Here is a 23,276-nt window from a genome sequence, read left to right as displayed (position 1 = left end):
CTTTCTTCCCGCCTCTGTCAATGGGATTTCCCATTGAAGCCACCCTATGCCGCTGGTAAACCCGAGGGCAGGGGAAAAAGAGTATCCCGACAACCGGAGAATTGCTGCCCAGGTGCTCTGTCTGACTTTTTCATAGTGGTCTTTTTCAAGTCTGCCGTGCTTCATAGAAAGATCAGGTACTCTTTCTGATGCCTTGTTTTTTCATAGTGGTTCTTTTTCAACCTCTTATGCCTGAGCAGGAGATTTATATACCTTTACTGGAGGTCGTTTTCCACCATAGAAGCAGCTGCTACAACTCAGACAAAGTCCAATGTTTCCTCAATAAGGAGCTTCACGTGCCACTGTTGAATTCTCTGGATGGATGTGATGACCAAGCCCAGGGGCTCAAAGGCCTTTGTAGCCTCTGGGTGGTCAAGGACATGGCTGGAGAGTGCTGTGGCACCCTGGAAGTGTCAACCTGGCACTGCCAGGTTGGAACTGTCAGGGGGCAGAGCCAAGGGGGCAGGGCCCAAAGGGGAGCCTGAAGGAGGCAGGGGCTTTGGTGACCCCATAGTGGAGTGTTGTTCACATTGGGAAGGGGCCTCATGCTGGCGATTAAGTGGGGGGACTGATGCCGGCAACTGTGGGGGGGTGGGGGAGGGGGCTGGCTCACCTCTGATGTCTGTGTGGTGTGGGAGAAAAGGCGTGACACAAACTTTTACTGGTGGGGGGAGTTTGCCCCTTTGTGGCCAAGGGTTTGCGGTGTTTTCCCAGTGGCGGGGAGTAGCGATGTCCGTGGTGTTGGGGAGGGGGAAAGGGGAGCGGGCCCTGTCACTTTATTTTGAGCTTGGGGCACCATTCTTAAAGGGCGCCCCAATGTCTGAGGAGCTGGACCTGCCAGCATCTTTCGGACCCGCCCCTCTCAATTCCAGCGCAAAACAGGCCGCCTCCCAAAAAATGACTGAATAGGGTGGATTGCGATCGGGTTCGATCCAATCCACCCCACGGGAATTACACAGTGTTTCCTGCCGGAGGTGATACTTAATCATTTTTTGGGAGAACTACGCCAAGTGTATTCACTGCAAACTCCACAAACAGCAATGTAACAATGGGCAGATAATCTATTTTTTGTGATGTTGATTGAGAGATAAATATTGGCCAGACCAGGGACAACTCTTCTTTGAAATAGTGCTGTTAGATATTTTACACCTGTCCATTAAAACCCTTGTTGAATGAGATGGAACTTTACTTTTAACAGATTACTAACTTAGTTAAATGCCCTGATCAGTCCTGAGAAGCTAACTTTATATTTGTGGGATGCAAAGTTTTCCAGTAATGATAAAAAATATTAAACATATTTCTAAAATATATATTTTTAGTTTTATAAAAGTCCTATTTTTAATTTGACTTCTCTCTCAATTCAATAATGATAATTTATTTTCCTATCTGAAAATGTTAATTAAATGTGTAAGTAGGTAGCTTCCTGGCTCTCAATGCATTGGGTTTGGGGACGGTACCCCAAAGATGTGCTGGGGAGTCCCTCTCAAAAGTTCCCAGGTAAGGGTGTACCCAGCAATTGTCCAGAAGAATTAACTTCCCCTTGACAATTGCGCAGAGAACCATCTGACAAAATAATTTAAATCGCTAACTTTGGATGGTTCTGTCACTAACGAGGTCCCACATAAGAGATTAGTGTGTAAAATTAAAGTGCATGGGATTGGGTACAGTGAATTGAGATTGACAGAAAACTGGTTACCAGACAGGAAACAAAGGGCGCGATTCTCCCGAGTCACGAAGACTCGGGAAGCTGGCGTCAAAAACGGGCGGGTTTGACGCCAGCCTCCGCCCCCCCGACCGGGAACCGATTCTGCTCCCCGGTCGGGGCTAGCATCGCGCGGCCGTGAACTCCGGCATAGCGGGCTTAACGAATTTCGTTAAGCCCGCTAGCCAGAGTTAGCAACGGCTGACGCATCAGATGACGTCAGCCACGCATGCGCGGATTAGACGACTCCAACCCAGGTATGCGCGGATGACATCATCACGCATATGCGTGAAACCCGCGCATGCGCGGGCCGGTATGCCCCTCAGCCGCCCCGCGAATGGATACAGTGGGGCGGCGGAGGGAGAAAGAGTGCGCGGGGTAAGTACCCGCTGCCCGCGATCGGTGCCCACCGATCGCGGGCCCATGGCTCCCTTGGCACGGCCGTGGTACTGCCGTGCCAATCGGTGCCATGGTTCCCCAGATCGGGACTTTACGGCCGTTTTTACGAACGGTCAGACCAGGTGTGTTTTACGTTCATAAAAACGGTCGTAAAGGCCTTGGAAATCGGCCCATCGGCCAGGGGTGATACGGCGAGCAGCGATTCGTGTCGGGAGGCGGGCGTGGGGGGGGGGGGGGAGAATAGCGGGAGGGTGTCGGACCAGCGTGGCCGTAAAAATTTACGCCGCCCGCTATTCTCCGCCCCGTCGTGAGTGCGGAGAATCGCGCCCAAAGAATGGGAATAAACAAGTCTTTTTCCAAGTGCAGGCAGTGACTCGACGGGTACCACACAGATCAGTGCCAGAACCCCAGCTGTTCACAGTATTTATTAATAATTTAGATGAGAGAACAAATTTGCAGACGACGCAAAGCTGGGTGGAAGACTGAACTGTGAGAAGGATGCAGACACATCAGTGTGATTTGGACAAGTTGAGCGAGTCGACAAATAAAAAAAAAAATTTGCTTATTGTCACAAGTAGGCTTCAGTGAAGTTACTGTGAAAAGCCCCTCGTCGCCACATTCCAGCACCTGTTCAGGGAGGCTTGAACCCGCGCTGCTGGCCTTGGTCTGCTTCACAAGCCAGCTATTTAGCCCACTGCGCTAAACCAGCCCCAAAGGCATGGCAGATACAGTATGATGTGGATAACTGTGAGGTTATCCACTTTGAAGCAAATTCAGGGAGGCAGATTATTGTCTGAATGGCCATAGATTGCGATAGGGAAATGTGCAGTGAGGTCTGGGTGTCATTTTACGCCAGTTGCTGAAAGTAAGCATGCAGGTGCAGCAGGTGGTAAAGAAGGCAAATGGTATGTTGGCCTTTATAGTGAGAAGATTTGAGTACAGGAACAGGGATGTCTTGCTGCAATTATACAGGGCCTTGGGAATGCCACACTGAGAATATTGTGTGCAGTTTTGGTCTCCTTTCCTGAGGAAGGGTATTCTTGCCCTCGAGGGAGTGCAGAGAAGGTTTACCAGACTGATTCCAGGGATGGCGGGGCTGTCATATGAGAAGAGATTGACTAGGTTGGGATTGTTCTCGCTGGAGTTCAGTAGAATGAGGGGGATCCCATAGACTTGTAAAATTCTAACAGGACTAGACAGGGTAGATGCAGGGAAGATGTTACCAATGATGGGTGTGTCCAGAACCAGGGCTCACAGCCTGAGGATTCAGGGTAAACCATTTCGGACAGATATGAGGAGACATTTCTTCACCTAAAGAGTGGTGAGCCTGTGGAATTCATTACCACAGGAAGTAGTTGATGCTAAAACATTGTATACATTCAAGAGGCAGCTGTATATAGCACTTGGGGAGAATGGGATCAAAGGCTATGGGGAGAAAGCAGGATTAGGTTATTGAGTTGGATGATCAGCCGTGATCGTGATAAATGGCGGAGCAGGCTCAAAGGGCCAAAAGGCCTCCTCCTGCTCCTATCTTCTATGTATGTATCTATATATTTTCAAAAAGAATAAGTTAGAAAAAGCTCTTGGAGCTAAAGGGATCAAAGGTTACAGGGAGGAAGTGGAACAGGTTACTGAGTTGGTTACATCCATGAGATAATAAATGTCTGAGCAGGCACCAAGTGCCGAATGGCTTACTCCTGCTCCTATCTTCTGTGTTTCTATGTTACACTAATAGTTACTCTGAAAATGTTAGAAGAAATAAAACCACTTCTAACTTTAGCGTAACTATTTTAAATACCCAGACTGGTTCTCGCATGGGACTTCTTCCACACTCCTAACGCCACATGGGACTTCCCCAGTTCCTCCCACCCCCATGGTATTTCCCACACCTGACCCCCAAGGCATTTCCCACCCCTCCCCTCCCCTGACTTGAAACCCCCCCCCCCCACCCACTCCCCTCAAGCTGACCTGATCCAGCCAGACCCACGACCCGACCTCATCCACACCCCACCTGAAGAAACCCCGACACACCCTACGACTTGACCCAAATCCCATCACATCTGACTACCCCCCCCCCCCCCCCTTGGTCCAACCTCCCACCCACCCTTGTCTGCCACCCAACCTCTAATGTCCAATCGCCCCTCCATGTCTGACAACCCAACTCCCAAATTTCATCTACTTACCGTAGACACTTACCTTCTCCTTGGTCTGTTGTTTCTAACAGGACATTTAAACTCACATGCCATATGACAGCTAGTACAGTGTAAAAGGGGACGTGTCCTCCTCACCTCTGTTTCTTTTAGACTGTGGTGCCAGACCCAGGGACCTGCTGCACTGCCTGGGTCTTACCTGGCCCAAGTCAGGAATGTCTGGCGAGACAGGCACAGTAAGTGTGTACGAAATGCCAATCCAACACCGATTACCGATTAAGTGCTTTAAACCTCCTGGTTTGCTATCTGTGAGTACTAATGTATTTGGTGGCCTGCCTGCTCTCACTGTTGGTGCACATCAACCAGCCCCTTGACTTGGCACCAGGTTTAAACGGCCTTTGGGAATAGGGGAAACAATGCCACAGTGATCACTGAATCATTGTGGGGAGATTTAATTGAGTTCAGTGCCAATCGCTCTTGCTTCACTGCTGACCACAAAAACTAGGGCATTGTTCTCCTCTGCAAATCCATTCGGTGCTGTTCTGCCAGTACGTCCATTTACTCTGAGATAATACCTCTGAGTTTGATTCAACTGCTTTTTCCTGAAAAGAGGCAGGGAACTAGACATTTCTTGCCTGCAAAGGTTGGGATGATTTAAAATTGGCTAAAGTGGCGACCGTTACTGAAATCAGTTGTAATTTTCACAACAGAAAGTTTTGATATGTTTCAAAGTTAAATGTTTCAAATCATGGCAGTACCTTTCAGGTGACAAAGCAGCCCAGAGACCAGAGCCAGAAAAGAGTTAGAGAGGTGGCAAAAGAGATTGATTAAAACTTTTGAAAGCGGGCAGTATTAAAGCAAGATGGCTGAAGGCTATGCTGCAGAGCGGTAAGGGAGAATGTATACATTTGACCAAATGAATACAGAAAAGTACAGCCTCAATAGGTTGCAATAGTCAGAAGGACAGAGACCATGGAGATATTTGTGGCCAAGGATGTGGTATAATGGGCGATGATAAGAATAGCAGTGGTAAGTGGGCAAGATAAAATAAAGTTGTCAATATTCTCAATGAGCTCAAATTTACATCAAGTGAACTTCAGAAGAGATTGAGTTTGAAGGTGACAAAGGCATGAGTGATAGATTTAAGGGCGGCACGGTGGCACAGTGGTTAGCACTGCTGCCTCACAGCACCAGGGACCCGGGTTCAATTCCGACCTCGAGCGATTGTCTGTGTGGAGTTTGCTCGTTCTGCCCGTGTATGCGTGGGTTTCTTCCGGGTGTTCCGGTTTCCTCCCACAGCCCAAAGATGTGCAGGTTAGGTGGATTGGATATGCTAAATTGCCATTTCGAGTGGGTTTGCAAGAATAGGGTGGGTGGACCTAGGTAGGGTGCTCGTTTTAAGGCGCGGTGCAGACTCGATGGGTCGAATGGCCTCCTTCTGCGCTGTAGGGATTCTATGATTCTATGTGCAGGCTAGGTGGATTGGCCACGCTATGTTTCCAAACGGTTAGGTGGGATTATGGGAAAAGGGTGGGATATTGGGCCTAGGTAGAGTGATCTTTCACAGAGTCAGTGCAGACTTGATGGGCCGAATGACCTTTCTCTGTACTGTAGGGATTCTATAATTCTATGATTCATGGACAGTGAGTGAAGTAGGAATGAAAACAAGACAATAATTCAGACTTAAAAGTAGATGGTCTTGGTAATAGATTTGAACATGAGTTGAAAAGTAAGAACACACTTGTCCATCCTTAACAAAAGTGTTAACCAGTTTATTTTTAAAATGGCAGTCAACCTGATTTCACCTACAGATTCTCAATTTCACAGGCCAAACCAATAATTGGAATATATAATTGACATTATGCATTCTATGGTCCCCTTAAATATCCCATTTGTTAACATTCCTCTCAATATTTCACACTGGAATTTAAATTTCCACAAAGTAAGTCACAGATTTGTTACATCGTTGGCCATGAGGAATTAGTCATGAGAAAGGTAAATTGTTTCAAAGTGGTAGAAAGCTGTGCTAGAATGGTCATTAATTGAATTACCTATTGCCGACACTGTTTTACTTTCCAGCCACAGCTAGATTTTCACCAATAATCAGGAAAATTAATGTTCCATGTTCCTTCAGAGAGATATATGTTGCAGTCCACTAGATTTGCAAATTAAATATTTATGAACAGTGAATGTCAGACTGTACAGAGAGTGTTAACTAAGTCAAACACTGACTTGCGGGTCGTGGATATGAGGTGAACAGTCACACGTGCAGTGGCTCCTGCCTGGGGATTTGGATTTTTAGTCCTTTCTGTCTGAATAACGGGTGAAATTTGGGAAGAAATCATTGCAGTATGAGAGAATAAAGTCCCCTCTTGCGAGTGATATCTGGTGATGCTCATCGGATTCAGAAGGTCCTTGAGTCTCCAAAGGTGAGGAAATGGCGGAGGTCTTTGTGGCATCAATACCCCCTCAGTAGATGACCAAAAGGTTGGTGGAGTTCTTAACAAACAAAGTTAAGAAGCAGCAACAAGGAGTCACTGAGGATCTGGAGAAGGCGATTCAGGGAGCCGTGAAACCTATTCAGGCATCCTTAGACAGGTTGGATCAGCAGCTAGAGGTACAGGGAGCAACAATCAAGAAGGTGTAGGAGGCGCTCATTGACCATAGTGATTGGATTGTCACTTTGGAGGCAGAGATGGTTTTGCAGGCTGAGGAGCGGAGGGTGTTAAAGGCCCAGGTCGATGATCTGGAGAATTGCACCAGATGGCAGAATTTAAGAATTATTGGGCTGATGGTGGTTGTGGAAGGTACAAACGTCATAGAATCATAGAATTTACAGTGCAGAAGGAGGCTATTTGGCCAATTAAGTCTGCATTGACCCCTGGAAAGAACACCCCACTTAAGCCCACGCCTTCATCCTATCCCTGTAACCCAGTAACCCCACCTAAACATTTTGGACACTAAGGGCCAATTTAGCATGGCCAATCCACCTACCTGCGCATCGTTAGACTGCAGGAGGAAACCGGAGCACCCGGAAGAAACCCACGAAAACACAGGGAGAAAGTGCAAACTCTACACTGACAGTCACCTGAGGCCGGAAGTGAATCCAGGTCTCTGGCATTGTGAGGCAGCAGTGCTAACCACTGTGCCACCGTGCCATCTCTAAGATGCTTGCAAAGTTGGTGGGGAGGGGATCTTGCTGACAACTCCTGAGTTGGGCAGGGCCCATCAATCGTTGAGGCAGAAGCCCAGATCTGGGGAGCCACCATGGGCAATCATAATTGCGTTCCATAGGCACCTGGACAAGGAGCAGGCAAAAGACCATCGAGATGGCAGATGGGAGGGTTATGCCATCTGAATGCACCAGGACATTGGGGCTGAGTTGGCAAGGTGGTGTATGGCATTTAATGAGGCCAAGACTGAGCTCTATAAAAGCAACGTGTGATTTGGGTAGGTGTATCTGGCATGTCTTCGGGTCACCTGCAAGGACAGAGTCTATTATTTTGATGCGCTAGTGGAAGCAAATTACTCTGTTAATGGACATGGATTGGGGGGGAACTGAAGTGCTTGCGGACTATGGCCGTTGCTGTTTGTTCATTGTTAAGTTCTTCTGTATCTGTATTTTTGTGTGGGCTTGTTGTAAAGTGGGGAAGGTGCATTGTTATTTTGGGGCTTGTTGGTGAGGGTTGAATCTGGGCGCCACAAGGCAGTAGTGCTAACCACTGTGCCACCATGCCAATGGTGGATTCCATCTCTGAGGTGGACCACAAATACTTTATTGCTCCAACACCAGAGATTTGGCAGAGAAAAATAAATTGCAGATGGATTTCAATTTGTTGCCAGCTGCTTCACTCAAGGGGACCATTCTACGAGTTTGGGGAGAAGGCCGACCGTCTGTTAGTTCACCAGCTGAGGCGGCAGGCTGTCTCTCGGGAGATAGTTCAGGTTTGGGACTCGGGTGATGGGTTGGAGAAGGTCACTGAGTTCGAGGCCTTTTACCATGGACTATATAGGCCTGAGCCTCCATAGGAGGGTTCAATAATGTTACAATTTTTGGATAGGTTGACCTTTCCGGAGGTGGAACAGGAGAGAAGTCAGGAGCTGGAGGCGGTGATTAGACAGGAGGAGACCATGAATTGTATTTGTTTGATGCAGACGGGCAAAGCGCCGGGTCCGGATGGATTCACTATTGAATTTTGTAAACAGTTTGCTGGTCTGTTGGTTCCACTTCTGCGGAATATGTTCAATGATTCTCTGTCCAGGGGGTGTTCCCGGCAACGCCAGCGCAGACATCGAATTCCTTGATTCTGAAAAAGAACTAGGATCCCACAAAGTGTGGGTCGTTCTGAGCTATTTTTCTGCTAAGTGCTGATGGTAAGTTGTCGGCTACGCTGTTGGCAACTCATTTGGAGTCCTGCCTGCCGGGGTGATTTCGGAGGAGCAGGCAGAATTTTTTAAGGGCCAGCAGTTGTTGGCCAACTTTAGGAGATTGTTGAATGTGACGTTATCGCCCTCCTCAGTGAACAAGCCAGAAGTCATAATTTTATTGGATACAGAAAAAGCATTGGGCAGGGTTGAGCGGGGTTACCTTTGAGATTTTGGGGCAGTTTGGCTTTGTGCCAGAATTTATATCGCGGATTAGGTTTTTGTAAAAGGCCCCCACTACAAGTGTCCGTACTAATGCCCAGAGCTCAGGGTACTTTCAACTGAACAGTGCTATAAGGGTTGCCCATTATGTCCGTTGATGTTTGCATTAGTGATTGAGCCGCTAGCCATTGCACTGATGTCATCTACCAGTTGGAGGGGGATAGAGCGTGGAGGGAGAGACCTTAGGGTGTCCTGAGATGTGGATGATTTGCTGACATACATCATGGACCCACTCTCCAATGTGGGGGTACTAATGGAGGTGCTCAGAAAGTTTTGCTCCTTTTCAGGCCATAAGATAAACTTGGGCAAGAGTGATTTTGTTCTGATGGATCTGAGGAGGCAACCGTACCAGCCAGGACTAGTATTTGGTATCTGGGAATTCGGGTGGCCATTATTGGGCCTCGCTCCATAAACGTAACTTGGCCAGTCTGGTGGATGGGGTGAAGGCTGATTTGAAGAGCTGGGATGCCCTTCCGCTGACCTTTTTTTAAAATAAATTTAAAGTACCCAATTCATTTTTTTCAATTAAGGAGCAATTTAGCATGGCCATCTACCCTGGACATCTTTAGGGTTTTGGGGGCGAAACCCACGTAAACACGGGGAGAATGTGCAAACTCCGTATGGATAGTGCCCAGAGCTGGGATCGAACCTGGGACCTTGGCGCCGTGAGGCAGCAGGGCTAACCCACTGCACCACCGTGCTGCCCCCCTTCTTCTGATCTTAGTGTGAAGAGTACAGATGGTGAAGATTAATATTCGCCCAAGATTTTTGTTTCTGTTCCACTGACTCCCAGTCTTTCTTTCTAAGGCTTTCTTTGGTGGGGTCATTAAGTTAATGTCTACTTTTGTTTGGACAAGTAAGATCCCTCAGGCTCGCAGGGCATTTCTGAAAAGGGATAGACAATCGGGGCACTAGCTAATCTGCTATGTTATTACAGGGTGGCAAACACTGAGACGGTGCGGGGCGCGGGTGGTTTAAGTATCGACTCTATATGGGGTGGATGGATGAGGCTTTGTGCGTGGGATCAAGTCTGAGTGTCCTGGCTACTGCTCCACCCCCGTTCTCTCCGGTAAAACTTTTGTCGATCCCAGTGGTAAGAGCCTCTTTGAGGATTTGGAATCAATTTAGGCAGCATTATGAATGAGTTTTTATGTCAGAGATTTGCAGGAGCCAGTTTGTGCCATCTGGTGAAGATTCAATGTTCAGGACATGGGAGAGGGAGGGGTTTGTGAGGTTTAGGGATATGTTTCTGGAGGGTAGGTTTGCCAATCTCGATGAGATTATGCAGAAGTTCCAGTTGCTGAGAGGGAATGTGTTCAGATACTTTCAGGTGGGTCATTTTGTATGTAAGGAGCTTCCTTCATTTCACCTGGTACTGGTGCCCTCGTTTATGGATAGGGTTCTATCCTTGGATGAGCCAGAGAGGGAAGAATCTCAAACATTTGTGGACAGTAATTGGCAATGGAGCAGGCATGACTGGAGGAAGTAAAAAGAAAATGAGAGGACGAGCTGGGTTTGGTCTTCAAGTGGCGAGTGTGGAGTGAGGCACTTAGATACATAGAAGATACATAGAATTTACAGTGCAGAAGGAGGCCATTCGGCCCATCGAGTCTGCACCGACTCCTGGAAAGAGCACCCTACCCAAGGTTAACACCTCCACCATATCCCAATAACCCAGTAACCCCACCCAACACTAAGGGCAATTTTGGACACTAAGGGCAATTTATCATGGCCAATCCACCTAACCTGCACATCTTTGGACTGTGGGAGGAAACCGGAGCACCTGGAGGAAACCCACGCACACACGGGGAGAACGTGCAGACTCCGCACAGACAGTGACCCAAGCCGGAATCGAACCTGGGACCCTGGAGCTGTGAAGCGATTGTGCTAACCACAATGCTACCGTGCTGCTGCACTTCATAGGGTTAACTTCACATCCTTGTGTGCAAGGTTAAGTCTGATACAATTTAAGATGGTGCACCTGACCAGGGTGCGCATGACTGAGTTCTTCACAGGGGAAGAGGACAGGTGTGAGAGGTGCATGTTCTGGTCCTGCCCAAAGCTTGTTCATTTTTGGGTCTCCTTTTTTGAAACAATATTCGGGATTCTGGCTGTTAAGCTGTAGCCTTACCCATTGGTGGTCGTTTTTGGAGTGTTGGGCTCACCGGTGCAGCAGCAGGAGATGAGGGCAGATGTTTTAGCCTTCGCCTCGCTAATAGCCTGGAGGCGAGTCTTGCTTGAATGGAGGTCTCCTGCTTCGGCCTGGTTAGGGGACCTGATGGAATTTCTGTACCGTGGGAAGATCAATCATGTGATGAGGGAGTCGGTGGATGGGTTTTACTTAAGGTGGCAGCCGTTCATTGCCTTTTTTAGGGAGCTGATTACCGTCTGTGTTGGGAGGGTGTTGGTCAGTCTATTAGGGCTTTCTTTGTGGGAAGAGGGGACCTGGAGGTGTTGCAGAGGGGTGGGGGGGGGGGCGTGGTGAGGGGGGGGGGGGGGTAGTTTTGGTATAAAATTGGTTGGGATGGGTTGTGTTGGGGTTATTTTTGTATTATTGAAATCTTATTGGAATAAAAATATTTTTTTAAAAAGGAAGTCAAACACTGACTCATCAATAACTAAAGCTTTCTGACTAACAAGGCAACTCCTGTAACTAATCGTTGAACTAATTCCATAACATTTGGCTTGATATTTGTACTTTGAAAAGTCTTAAATGGCCTTAGAGAAATTCAGCTTAGAAGCTGCCTCTCTCGTTTGATTTATTATTTTTCACAAAAGGTTAATGACTATTTTATTCTCTCACATAGTGATGGGATATGATTTATTGAAAATGCTGGAAAATAAAACGGTTTACAGAAAGACATTTTTCAGACACTTCATCTTACCCTTCCTGCAATGTGTTTATGTGCACACAATATTCCACAAACTTTAGAATTTATCTCCTATTTAATCTTAACACAGTTTCAATTAGCCGTTTGGCAGTACAGAACTTGAATATTGCTGGAAAAAAAACATGTCGTCAAAGCTCTGTTGTGCACTTTTCAGGACAGATTCGCAAGATAACCAATTGTGGAGGGAACAACAAAATTTACTGAGTGAGAAGAGAGCACCGATTGGTTGGCAAGTGGTCCCCGATTGGTAGAGACAGACCACTTGCCAATCAATCAGCACTCTCTTCTCATGCAGTGTAAATTGTTGTTCCCCTTACAATTGATAGTCTTGTGAATTTGTCCTGATGAGTTCAAGACAAAAAACTTTGACAACATGTCTATTTTGTCATGATCTGAATTAGATTCCAGAAGACTGGTGTCCGTATTACAAGTTTTTCGCAAGTATTAATGAATGGGTGTGTTCCTTGGATGGGACGAGTTGGCTTCAAATGAACAAAAAACTGTGGACTGAAGGACAAGAACATGATTCCATCTGTCGAATCCATTTCCATGTTCCTCTGCAGCGCGGATTCCCAATTGCGTGCCACTGTAGGATCTGATTTCTGCTGGAGGGACACATACATACTTTAACAATTCCACATGAATAACCATTTCTCTGAACTGCAGAATTAATTTTGATACTTTATCCCAAATGAACCACCTTCTCCAGTTATCAGTCTCATTCTCTACGGGAAGGCAGTGGCTCTGTGGTATTGTTGCTGAACTAGTAATCCAGAGACACAGGGTAATGATCTGGGGACGTGGGTTCAAATCCCACTACGGCAGAATGTGGAATTTAAACTCAATAAAACATCTGGAATTAAAAGTCTAACTATGTCCAGGAAACAATTGTCGAAAAAACACATCTGCTTCACCAATGCCCATTAGGGAAGGAAACTGCCATCCTAACATGTGGTTGACACTTAAGTGGCCACTCAGTTGTATTCAACCGGGTCAAAAAACACAAAAAAGGAATGAACCCGGGCAAATAACCCAGAATTGACTGAGGCACTGGAAACAACAACGGCAAACCCTGTCGACCCTCCAAAGTCCTCCTTACATCTGGGAGAGCTATCTCACAAGCAACAGCCTGACATCGTCACAAAATCATACTTTACAGACAATGTCCCAGACACCACGATCACATACCCTGGGTATGTCCTGTCTCACCAGCAAGACAGACCCAGCAGAGGTGGCAGCACAGAGGTACACGGGAAAGAGGGAGGTGTCCTGGGAGTCCTCAACATCAAAGTCTCATGGCTTCAGGTTAAACATGGGCATGGAAACCTCCGACTGATTACCACGCAATCCACCACCAGCTGATGAATTAGTGCATCTCCATGTTGAACATCACTTGGAGGAAGCACTGAGGGGGAGGAACTACAATGTCAATCACCAAGAGTGGCTCGGTAGTACCACCATGATCGAGCTGGCCGGGTCCTAAAGGACATAGCTGCTAGATTGGGACTGCAGCAGGTGGTGAGGGAACCAACAAGAGGGAAAAACATACTTGACCTCATCCTCACTGGACAATATCCAGGTTTGGGCTGACAAGTGGCAAGTAACATTCACGCCACACAATTGCCAGGCAAAGACCATCTCCTACAAGAGAGAATCTAACCATCGCCCCTTGACATTCAATGGCAACCAGATCGCCTCATTGGACGCAGAGGTAGCAAACCTGATGGTGACCCAAAGAGTGGCCAAGGGGAAGGTGGAGGACGAAGAGAACCGGTCACGTCACCAGAATTGTGGATCGGCCGTAGGGCACCGAGGGCAGTAACCCCACGGAGTAGGTGGCACGATTACTGGAAAAGCTGGTTGGAGGCAAAAGTTTCCCACGCCCCCAGAAGTAGAGAGAGCCCGCAGGTCACTCCGGCCTATGCCAAAAACAGAAGAAGCACCACAGGCCATCATCGCCAAGCTCCACCGATTCTAAGACAAGGAACAAATCCTGAACTGGGCAAATCACGCGCTGTCTTGCAAATGGGAAGAGCATAAGATCCGAGTGCATCAGGACATTGGAGCCGACCTGGCCAAGTGCCAGGCCAAATCCAAATGAGCCAAAACAGCCTTGTTTAAAAGCAAGGTATGGTTTGAGAAGCCGTACCCAGCCAAACTGTGGGTAACCTACCAGAATAAAGAACATTATTTCACCACACAACGCGAAGCAAAGGGGTTTGTACGTAAGCACGGGGTGGGGAAACATCAGCTACAGGACGTTACTGAACAAGTGTGCGGGATGAAGTTAGCTTTCGCACGACTGTAAGTCCCAGGAAGAAGGAGGAGAGGACAGAACGGTACCAGAGTGGGGGAGAATAAACAAAACAAAGAACAAAGAAAAGTACAGAACAGGAACAGGCCATTCGGCCCTCCAAGCCCGTGCCGACCATGCTGCCCGTCTAAACTAAAATCTTCTACACTTCCTGGGTCCGTATCCCTCTATTCCCATCCTATTCATGTATTTGTCAAGATGCCCCTTAAATGTCACTATCGTCCCTGCTTCCACCACCTCTTCCGGCAGCGAGTTCCAGGCACCCACTACCCTCTGTGTAAAAAAACTTGTCTTATACATCTCCTCTAAACCTTGCCCCTCGCACCTTAAACCTAGTCGCCCTAATAATTGACCCCTCTACCCTGGGGAAAAGCCTCTGACTATCCACTGTGTCTATGTCCCTCATAATTTTGTAGACCTCTATCAGGTCGCCCCTCAACCTCCGTCGTTCCAGTGAGAACAAACCGAGTTTATTCAACCACTCCTCATAGCTAATGCCCTCCATTCCAGGCAACATCCTAGTAAATCTGTTCTGCTACCACTCTAAAGCCTCCACATCCTTCTGATAGTGTGGCGACCAGAATTGAACATTATACTCCAAGTGTGGCCTAACAGCTGCAACATGACTTGCCAATTTTTATATTCAATGCCCCGGCCAATGAAGGCAAGCATGCCATATACCTTCTTGACTACCTTCTCCACCTGTGTTGCCCCTTTCAGTGACCTGTGGATCTGTACAGTGATCATCTTTCAGTGATCTATGGACTTACTGAAGTCCATAGAGACAACATCCATTGCCCTACCTGCATCAATCATCTTTGTGACCTCTTCGAAAAACTCTATCAAGTTAGGGAGACACGACCTCCCCTTCACAAAACCATGCTGCCTCTCACTAATACGTCCATTTGCTTCCAAATGGGAGTAGATCCTGTCTCGAAGAATTCTCTCCAGTATTTTCCCTACCATTGACGTAAGGCTTACCGGCCTGCAGTTCCCTGCATTATCCTTGCTACCCTTCTTAAACAAAGGAACAACATTGGCTATTCTCCAGTCCTCCGGGACATTACCTGACGACAGTGAGGATCCAAAGATTTCTGTCAAGGCCTCAGCAATTTCCTCTCTAGCCTCCTTCAGTATTCTGGGGTAGATCCCATCAGGCCCTGGGGACTTATCTACCGTAATATTTTTCAAGACGCCCAACACCTCGTCTTTTTGGATCTCAATGTGATCCAGGCTATCGACACACCCTTCTCCAGACTCAACATCCACAAATTCCTTCTCTTTGGTGAATACTGATGCAAAGTATTCATTTAGTACCTCGCCCATTTCCTCTGGCTCCACACATAGATTCCCTTGCCTGTCCTTCAGTGTGCCAACCCTTTTCCTGACTACCCTCTTGCTTTTTACGTAGGTGTAAAAAGCCTTGGGGTTTTCCTTAACCCTATTTGCCAATGACTTTTCGTGACCTCTTCTAGCCCTCCTGACTCCTTTCTTAAGTTCCTTCCTACTTTCCTTATATTCCACACAGGCTTCGTCTGTTCCCAGCCTTCTAGCCCTGACAAATGCCTCCTTTTTCTTTTTGACGAGGCCTACAATATCTCTTGTTAGCCAAGGTTCCCGAAATTTGCCGTATTTATCCTTCTTCCACACAGGAACATGCCGGTCCTGAATTTCTTTCAACTGACATTTGAAAGCCTCCCACATATCAGATGTTAATTTACCGTTAAACATCCGCCCCCAATTTAGGTTCTTCAGTTCCCGCCTAATATTGTTAGAATTAGTCTTCCCCCAATTTAGCACATTCACCCGAGGACCACTCTTATCCTTGTCCACCAGCACTTTAAAACTTACTGAATTGTGGTCACTGTTCCCGAAATGCTCCCCTACTGAAACTACCACCTGGCTGGGCTCATTCCCCAATACCAGGTCCAATACAGCCCCTTCACTAGTTGGACTGTCTACATATTGTTTTAAGAAGCCCTCTTGGATGCTCCTTACAAACTCTGCCCCGTCCAGGCCCCTAGCACTAAGTGAGTCCCAGTCAATATTGGGGAAGTTGAAGTCTCCCATCACAACAACCCTGTTGTTTTTACTAGTTTTCAAAATCTGTCTACCCATCTGCTCCTCTATCTCCTGCTGGCTGTTGGGAGGCCTGTAGTAAACCCCCAACATTGTGACTGCACCCTTTTTATTCCTGATCTCTACCCATATAGCCTCACTGCCCTCTGAGGTGTCCTCCCGTAGTACAGCTGTGATATTCTCCCTAACCAGTAGCGCAACTCCGCCACCCCTTTTACATCCCCCTCTATCCCGCCTGAAACATCTAAATCCTGGAACATTTAGCTGCCAATCCTGTACTTCCCTCAACCAGGTCTCTGTAATGGCAACAACATCATAGTTCCAAGTACTAATCCAAGCTCTAAGTTCATCTGCCTTACCCGTAATACTTCTTGCATTAAAACATATGCACTTCAGGCCACCAGACCCACTGTTTTCAGCAACATCTCCCTGTCTGCTCTTCCTCAGAGCCAGACTGGCCCTATTCCCTAGTTCTCCCTCAATGCTTTCACCTTCTGACCTATTGCTCCAGGAGACGGGCCAGAGATGGGCGGGAGGAACTCAGCGGACAGAGAATGGAGCAGCCACACCATTGTGCCAGTGACACAGTGCACAGGCCACGACATAGCTCCCGACAGGGAGCTGGGGGTGGACGCCAGAGCAGGAAGAAGGGAAAAATTGGGGGGGAGGGGGGGTGAAATTAGGGAAAGGAGTGTGTGGAGGGTGGGGGGGAAGAGGATAGAACGCTAGTTGCAACAGGTCGCACATGGCGACATCGGGAACAAGGATATTGAAAAAGGACATCTTGGGTGGCCCCAAACAAAGGGAAACCGCGGAGTGCAGGGGCACGTCCACATGGTGAATATGGCTGACCCCACGGGGGAGTGGGGGAGGCTGACAGAAGCCCCCATCAGGATAGTCACCTGAAATGTCAGGGGACTTAGCGGCCCAGTGAAAAGATTTCAAGTATTTGTCCATGTGAAAAGCCTGAGGGCCAACGTAATCTTGCTCCAAGAGACACACTTGAGGACCGACTGAGGGTAAGAAAGAGCTGAGAGCTGGGTAGAACAGACATACCAGGCGTGCTATGGGACGAGGGCGAGGAGGGGTGGCCACACTGCTCATTAAGAGGACAGCATTCACCACAGCAAAGATGGTTAAGAACCCGGGGGGGACAATATTTCATGGTGAGCAGTGTCCTGGAAGGGGAAACCGCTGATGCTGGTGAACATATATGCCCCCAATCAGGACGACACTGACTTTATAGAGGAAATCATGGCAGAAATCCCCAACATAGACTCCCACTGACTCATTAGGTGGGAAACGTCAACTGCGTACAGGATCCATGGATAAACCCGAAATCAGGAAAACAGTAAGCCATGGTGAGAGAGCTGTACGCCTTCATGGAGCAGATGAACCCATGGGAATTCATACACCCAAAGGAGAAGTCATTCTCCTTCTTCTCTCAGATGCTTTGAGGAGCGGTAGAAACGGAATACTCCGCAATAGTAATCTCCGACCACACCCCACACCACGTGGCCGTGAGGTTGAAGAGCCAGGCCCAATGCCCTCCTCACTGATAAGGCATTCTGTGAGAGGATAGCACAACCATCGATGGATATGTAACCTGCAACCAGAATGGGGAGGTCTCACCCTCCCCATTCTGGGAGGCACTGAAGGCGGTGATAAGGGGGAAGATTATTGCATACAGGATGCTCAAAGATAGGAAAGAGAGGGCAGATAGGCAATTGTTGGTCGGATCCATACTGGACGTGGATCGGGGATACTCCACAGCCCGGACTGTGGAACTACTGGTGGAGGGGAGAAAGCTGCAAATGGAGTTTGACCTGCTCTCCACCGGCAAAGCAGTGAACCAGCTTCCGCCAGACAGGGTGGACATTCTATGAGCATGGAGACAAGGCCAGCAGCCTGTTGGCTCACCAGCTGAGAAAGCAGACAGCCACAAAGGAGATAGCGCATGTAAATGACAGGAAGGCCAAGCGCATGTAAATGACAGGAAGGCGAAACTAGTCGCAGCGCTGGACGAGATTAATGAAACCTTCGCGACTTTCTACCGAGAGCAGTACACGTGCGATCAGATTAAGCGGTTCCTCAATGGATTGGACATGCCGTTCATGGGGGAGGAAACGAAAAGGAGCCTGGAAGCACCATTAGAAGCGGGGAAGTCATATCACTGGAGAATATTAACTCCATGCAGGCGGGGAAGGCACCGGGGCCAGACGGATTCCTGGCAGACTTCTACAAAATAGTTTGTGCTAGCACTGGCTCCATACCTGTGGGAGATGTTCATTGACTCGCCATCGAGGGGAACCCTGTCACCAACGTTGGCTCAAATCTCGAATCATTGATCCCTTAAAAGGACAAAGACTCAAACGAGCGGGTCATACAGACTCATCTCACTTCTAAACACTGACGCCTAGATCCTGATAAAGGCCCTGGTGAGATGATTGGAGAGCTGCGTGCCAGAGGTAATCGCGGAAGATCAGACGGGCTTTGTCAAGGGTAGACAATTAACAGCGAATATCAGGCACCAGCTGAACGTGATCATGACCCCATCCGGGGAGAGAACATCAGAGGTAATCATCTCCCCAGACACAGAAAAGGCCTTCGACAGGGTCGAATTGAAGTAGCTCATAGCGGTACTGGAGCGGTTAGGGTTTCGGCCAGGGTTCACCTCATGGGTGAAACTGCTGTACAGTGCTCCCATTGTGAGTGTACGGGCAAACACCACCAGCTCTGGGTACTTCCAGCTGCACAAGGGCACAAGGCATGGCTGCCCTTTATCCCTGCTACTGTTTTCCTTTGCAATTGAGCCACTGGCAGTCGCTCTGAGAACAGCGAACGGGGTGGAGAGGCATTCAAAGAGGAGAACAACGAGCATAGAGGCTCACTCTATGTGGACGACCTGCTCCTCTACATCTCGAACCCCCTGGCCAGCATGGAAGGTATAATAGAATTCCGAAGGGAGTTCAAAGCCTTCTCAGGTTACAATCTTAACCTGAGCAAGAGCAAAATCTTCTTCGTGACTCCGCAGGGGAAGGGAGCAAAGCTGGGGAGGCTGCCGTTCAAGCTGGCCCAGACTAAATTCCGATACCTAGGGACCCAAATAGCCCACGACCTGACACGGATCCACAAATGGAACATGATGAGTCTCGTGGAGGAGGCAAAAATGTACCTGCAGAGGTGGGGCACACTCCCGCTCTCCCTGGCGGGGAGAGTGCAGACAATCAAGATGAACGTACTGCCCAGAAAATGTGAAAAAGGAGGAGAATAAAAATATTTTTTTAAAAAGATGAACGTACTGCCCAAGTTCCTTTTCCTGCTCAGATCCCTCCCGATCTTTATCCCCAAGACCTTTTTCACCACAATTGACAAACTGACCATGGCTTTTGTGTGTGTGCGGGGGTCGGGGGAGGAGGATTAGGAAGAAGGTCACACGAAGAAAGAGGAACATGGGAGGCCTGGCCCTCCAGAACCTTCAGCACTACCATTGGGCAAGCTGAATGTGCAGAATGGAGGAGAGTTCCTGCATGGGAACATCCCTCTGGCCATGACTGCACACCTACCCCCCAGTGGTTGTAGCCACACTGAGAACTTGGAACCAACTGCAACACCACTTCGGTCTGACCGAGATGTCCACTATGGCCCCCATCTTCAAAAATCACAAGTTCACCCCCACGACAATGGACTCCTCCTTCAAAAGGTGGATACAGGACAAAGGGATTCTGACAGTGGGAGGAATGTACGTGGAAGGCAGGGTAGCGGCCCAAGAGGCACTCACAGACAAGTTTCAGCTCCCGAAAGGGAACAAAGTAAGATACAATCAAATCAAAATCTTCTTCCCCAACGAGACGACGATATTCCCATAGATGTCAGGACACTCACTATCAGACAGACTACTGACTGCAGGTAAACTAGGAAACGGGAACTGTGCGGAGATGTAGAGACAACCACTGGAGGAGGTAGGCGTACCCCTGGATGAGACAAGGGAGAAATGGGAGGAAGAGCTAGACAGAGAGGTCAGAGGGGGACTCTGGAGCGAAGCACTGCACAGGGCAAACTTCACCTCCACATGCGCAGGGCTGAGCCTAACGCAACTAAAGGTGGTGCACAGGGCACACCCAACAAGGACAAGAATGAATGGGTTCTTCCCAGAGGTGGGAGACAAGTGTGAACGGTGCCAGGAGGCCCAGCAAACCACACCTCATGTTCTGATCTTGCCCCAGACTTATCGGGTATTGGATGTCCTTCTTCAAGGCCATATTCAAGGTGGTAGGGGTAAGGGTGGAACCCTTGCCCACTCATAGCGGTCTTTGGGGTATAGAACATAGAACAGTACAGCACAGTACAGGCCCTTCAGCCCACAATGGTGTGCCAACCATTTATCCTAATCTTAGATCAACCTAACCTACATGCCTTCAATTTACTGCTGTCTATGTGCCTGTCTAAGAGTCGCTTAAATGTCCCGAATGACTCTGACTCTATCATCTCTGCTGGCAGTGCAATCCACACACCCACCACTCTCTGTGTAAAGAATCTACCTCTGACATCTCCCCTATACCTTCCTTCAATCACCTTAAAATTATGTCCCCTCGTGACAGCCTCGGCTATCCACTCTATCCATGCCTCTCATCACCTTGTACTCCTCTATCAAGTCACCTCTCTGTCTTCTTCGCTCCAGTGAGAAAGCCCTAGCTCCCTCAACCTTTCTTCGTAAGACATGTCCTTCAGTCCAGGCAGCATCCTGCTAAATCTCCTCTGTACCCTCTCCAAAGCATCTACATCATTCCTCTAATGCGGCAACCAGAACTGGACACAATATTCCAAGTGTGGTCCAACTAGGGTTCTCTAAAGTTTCAGCAAAACCTCGCTGCTCTTCAACTCAATCCGCCTGTTAATGAAAGCGAATACACCATAAGCCTTCTTAACAACCCTATCAACCTGGGTGGCAACTTTGAGGGATCTATGTACATGGACCCCAAGATCACTCTATTCCTGCACACTTCCAACAATCCTGTCTTTAACCCAGTATTCAGCATTCAAATTCGACCTTCCAAAATGAAGAGCAGCCAGAGCTCTTCGTGGGGAAATGGGCAGACACCCAGGACTTTGCCACCCTGATAGCCCGCCAGAGATGCCTACTCAGCTGGTGATGGGCAGCATCACCCAAGGCTGCAGGCTGGCTGCCCCACCTGGCGGAATTTCGAATTTCTCAAGCTAGAGAAACAATACGCCATTAGAGGATTGGAGGAAGGCTTCCTCAAGACGTGGAGGCTATTCACCAACTTGTTCCAAGACCTGTTTGTAACCAGCAACCAATAAAGTAGGGAACGGGAAGGGGGGGCAGGAAGACACCAGAGCAGAGCGCGAATCAAGGAGAGGAAAAGGAAGGGGGGGGGCAGGAAGGAGGGGAGAGCAGGAGGGCAGAGCGGGTTAGACAGGAGGGCTGGGGTTGGGAGGGGGGTGGGGGGGGGGGGGGTGAGACACCAGAGCAGAACATGAAACAAGGATGGGGAAAGAGAGATGGGAGAGCAGGAAGGGAGTGGGGAGGATAGGAGAGTGGGGGGGGGGGGGGGGGGGGGGGGGGGGGGGGGGGGGAGACACCACAGGAAACATAGGGCAAGTACACGGAAGGAACCAGATGGGGCAAAGAGAAATGGGCAAAAACAACCACAGTGGCGAACGCACCCAGTGGGCACCCCCCTCCTCTCCCCTCCCCCCCCCCCCCCCCCCCCCTCACACATACACATACACACACAGCCCAGTGCCAGGAGGCAACCAAGATGGGGAGCAAGGCCGCACAGTGGTATTGGCAGACCACCAGAAAGGAGGCTGCCAAACAGGAATCCTACACCCCGCCCATAACAAGATAAAAGCTCCCTCTCAGAGGTCCACCTGACCCGGGGGGCATACCTCGGGCACTTGTATGGTCCAGCTGACAATCAGCTGCCACTCTTTCTATCAATTGTTTCTTTTGTATCTTTCTCAACCAGCTTTTGGACTTAATAAACGCACCCTGTAAGATACATTCTCTATGTATGATATTCAAAACTACCGTTGTTGTAATTTGTGTTGATACAGGTGTTGGTTTTGTCTTACTCTGTAACCTTTGATATAAAATGTTAAAAATCCAATTTAAAATATTTTTTCAAAAAAATTGAGGGAAATCAAAATTTAAAAATGAGATGTATTTAGCACTGCTGCCTCACAGCGCCAGGGACCTGGGTTCAATTCCAACCTTGGGTGACTATGTGGAGTTTGCACTTTCTCCCTGTGTCTGCGTGGGTCTCTTCCAGATGTTCCGGTTTCGTCCCACAGTCCAAAGGTGTGCGGGTTAAGTAGATTAGCCATGCTAAATTGTCCCTTAGTGTCCAAAGGTTAGGTGGGGTTATGGGTTTACAGGGATAGGCAGGGGAGTAGGTCTATGTAGGGTGCTCTTTCAGAGGGTCGGTATATGCTTGATGGGCCAAATGAAATTGTGATAAAATAAGCAAAAGGGAAATGGAAACTGATAAGTACTGCTGTCTGAAGTAGTGCGAAGTAGTGTTTACATAAGTGTGTAAGGGGAAGCTATGGTGCTGAGAAGAGGTGACTTCAAAGTGGAGAGATAAGGGAATAATATGCACCACTATGTTAAAACCTGGTCCACAGGGTGGGTAACAGCACAGGGAAAAAATGATATCTCCAAAACTAGATAACTAGAGAAGAAGGGAGAGAAGCAGCTACCATCATAGCCCCACCCAGCTGCAGAAAGCTGGCTCTCCAAAAAACAATTTGTTGCCAAAAGGCTGCTGTTTAAAACAAAACTCTAACAGAGAAGACTATTTCTTCACTGAAGTGAAGACAGCTTTCTCAAACCTGGAAAATTACCTGTGGGTTATATCTATCTGCTAGATTTAGCTCATTGACTTATATAATATGGGTATTGTTTGAGAAAAGGGGTGTTTCTCAGAGTTCAAGAAAATAGGTAGCTGGGAACTTTGTGAGATACTGTGTATGTCTTGCCATTATTGTAGTTATGTGTACTGCTGTAGTGTTTAATAGTCTTTCTTGTT

At 48.2% G+C, this 23,276-nt stretch overlaps 1 protein-coding gene across 2 annotated transcripts in view; it reads right to left on the bottom strand.

The window, feature by feature from the left end:
- Positions 1-11,739: 11,739 nt before the first annotated feature.
- si:dkey-7k24.5 (somatomedin-B and thrombospondin type-1 domain-containing protein) overlaps positions 11,740-23,276 on the bottom strand; it is a 37,748-nt gene continuing 26,211 nt past the window's right edge. Inside the window, exon 5 of one of the 2 annotated variants that reach the window (XM_038803259.1) lies at positions 11,740-12,433. In XM_038803259.1, coding sequence (XP_038659187.1) covers positions 12,313-12,433 — 121 coding nt within the window. In that variant the 3' untranslated portion in view covers positions 11,740-12,312. The remainder of the gene's footprint in view (positions 12,434-23,276) is intronic. The other variant, XM_038803260.1, reaches the window with a different exon arrangement.

The sequence above is a fragment of the Scyliorhinus canicula genome, chromosome 7, assembly GCF_902713615.1.
Source record: "Scyliorhinus canicula chromosome 7, sScyCan1.1, whole genome shotgun sequence".
NCBI lineage: Eukaryota > Metazoa > Chordata > Chondrichthyes > Carcharhiniformes > Scyliorhinidae > Scyliorhinus > Scyliorhinus canicula.
This window is presented reverse-complemented; position numbering and strand designations above follow the sequence as displayed.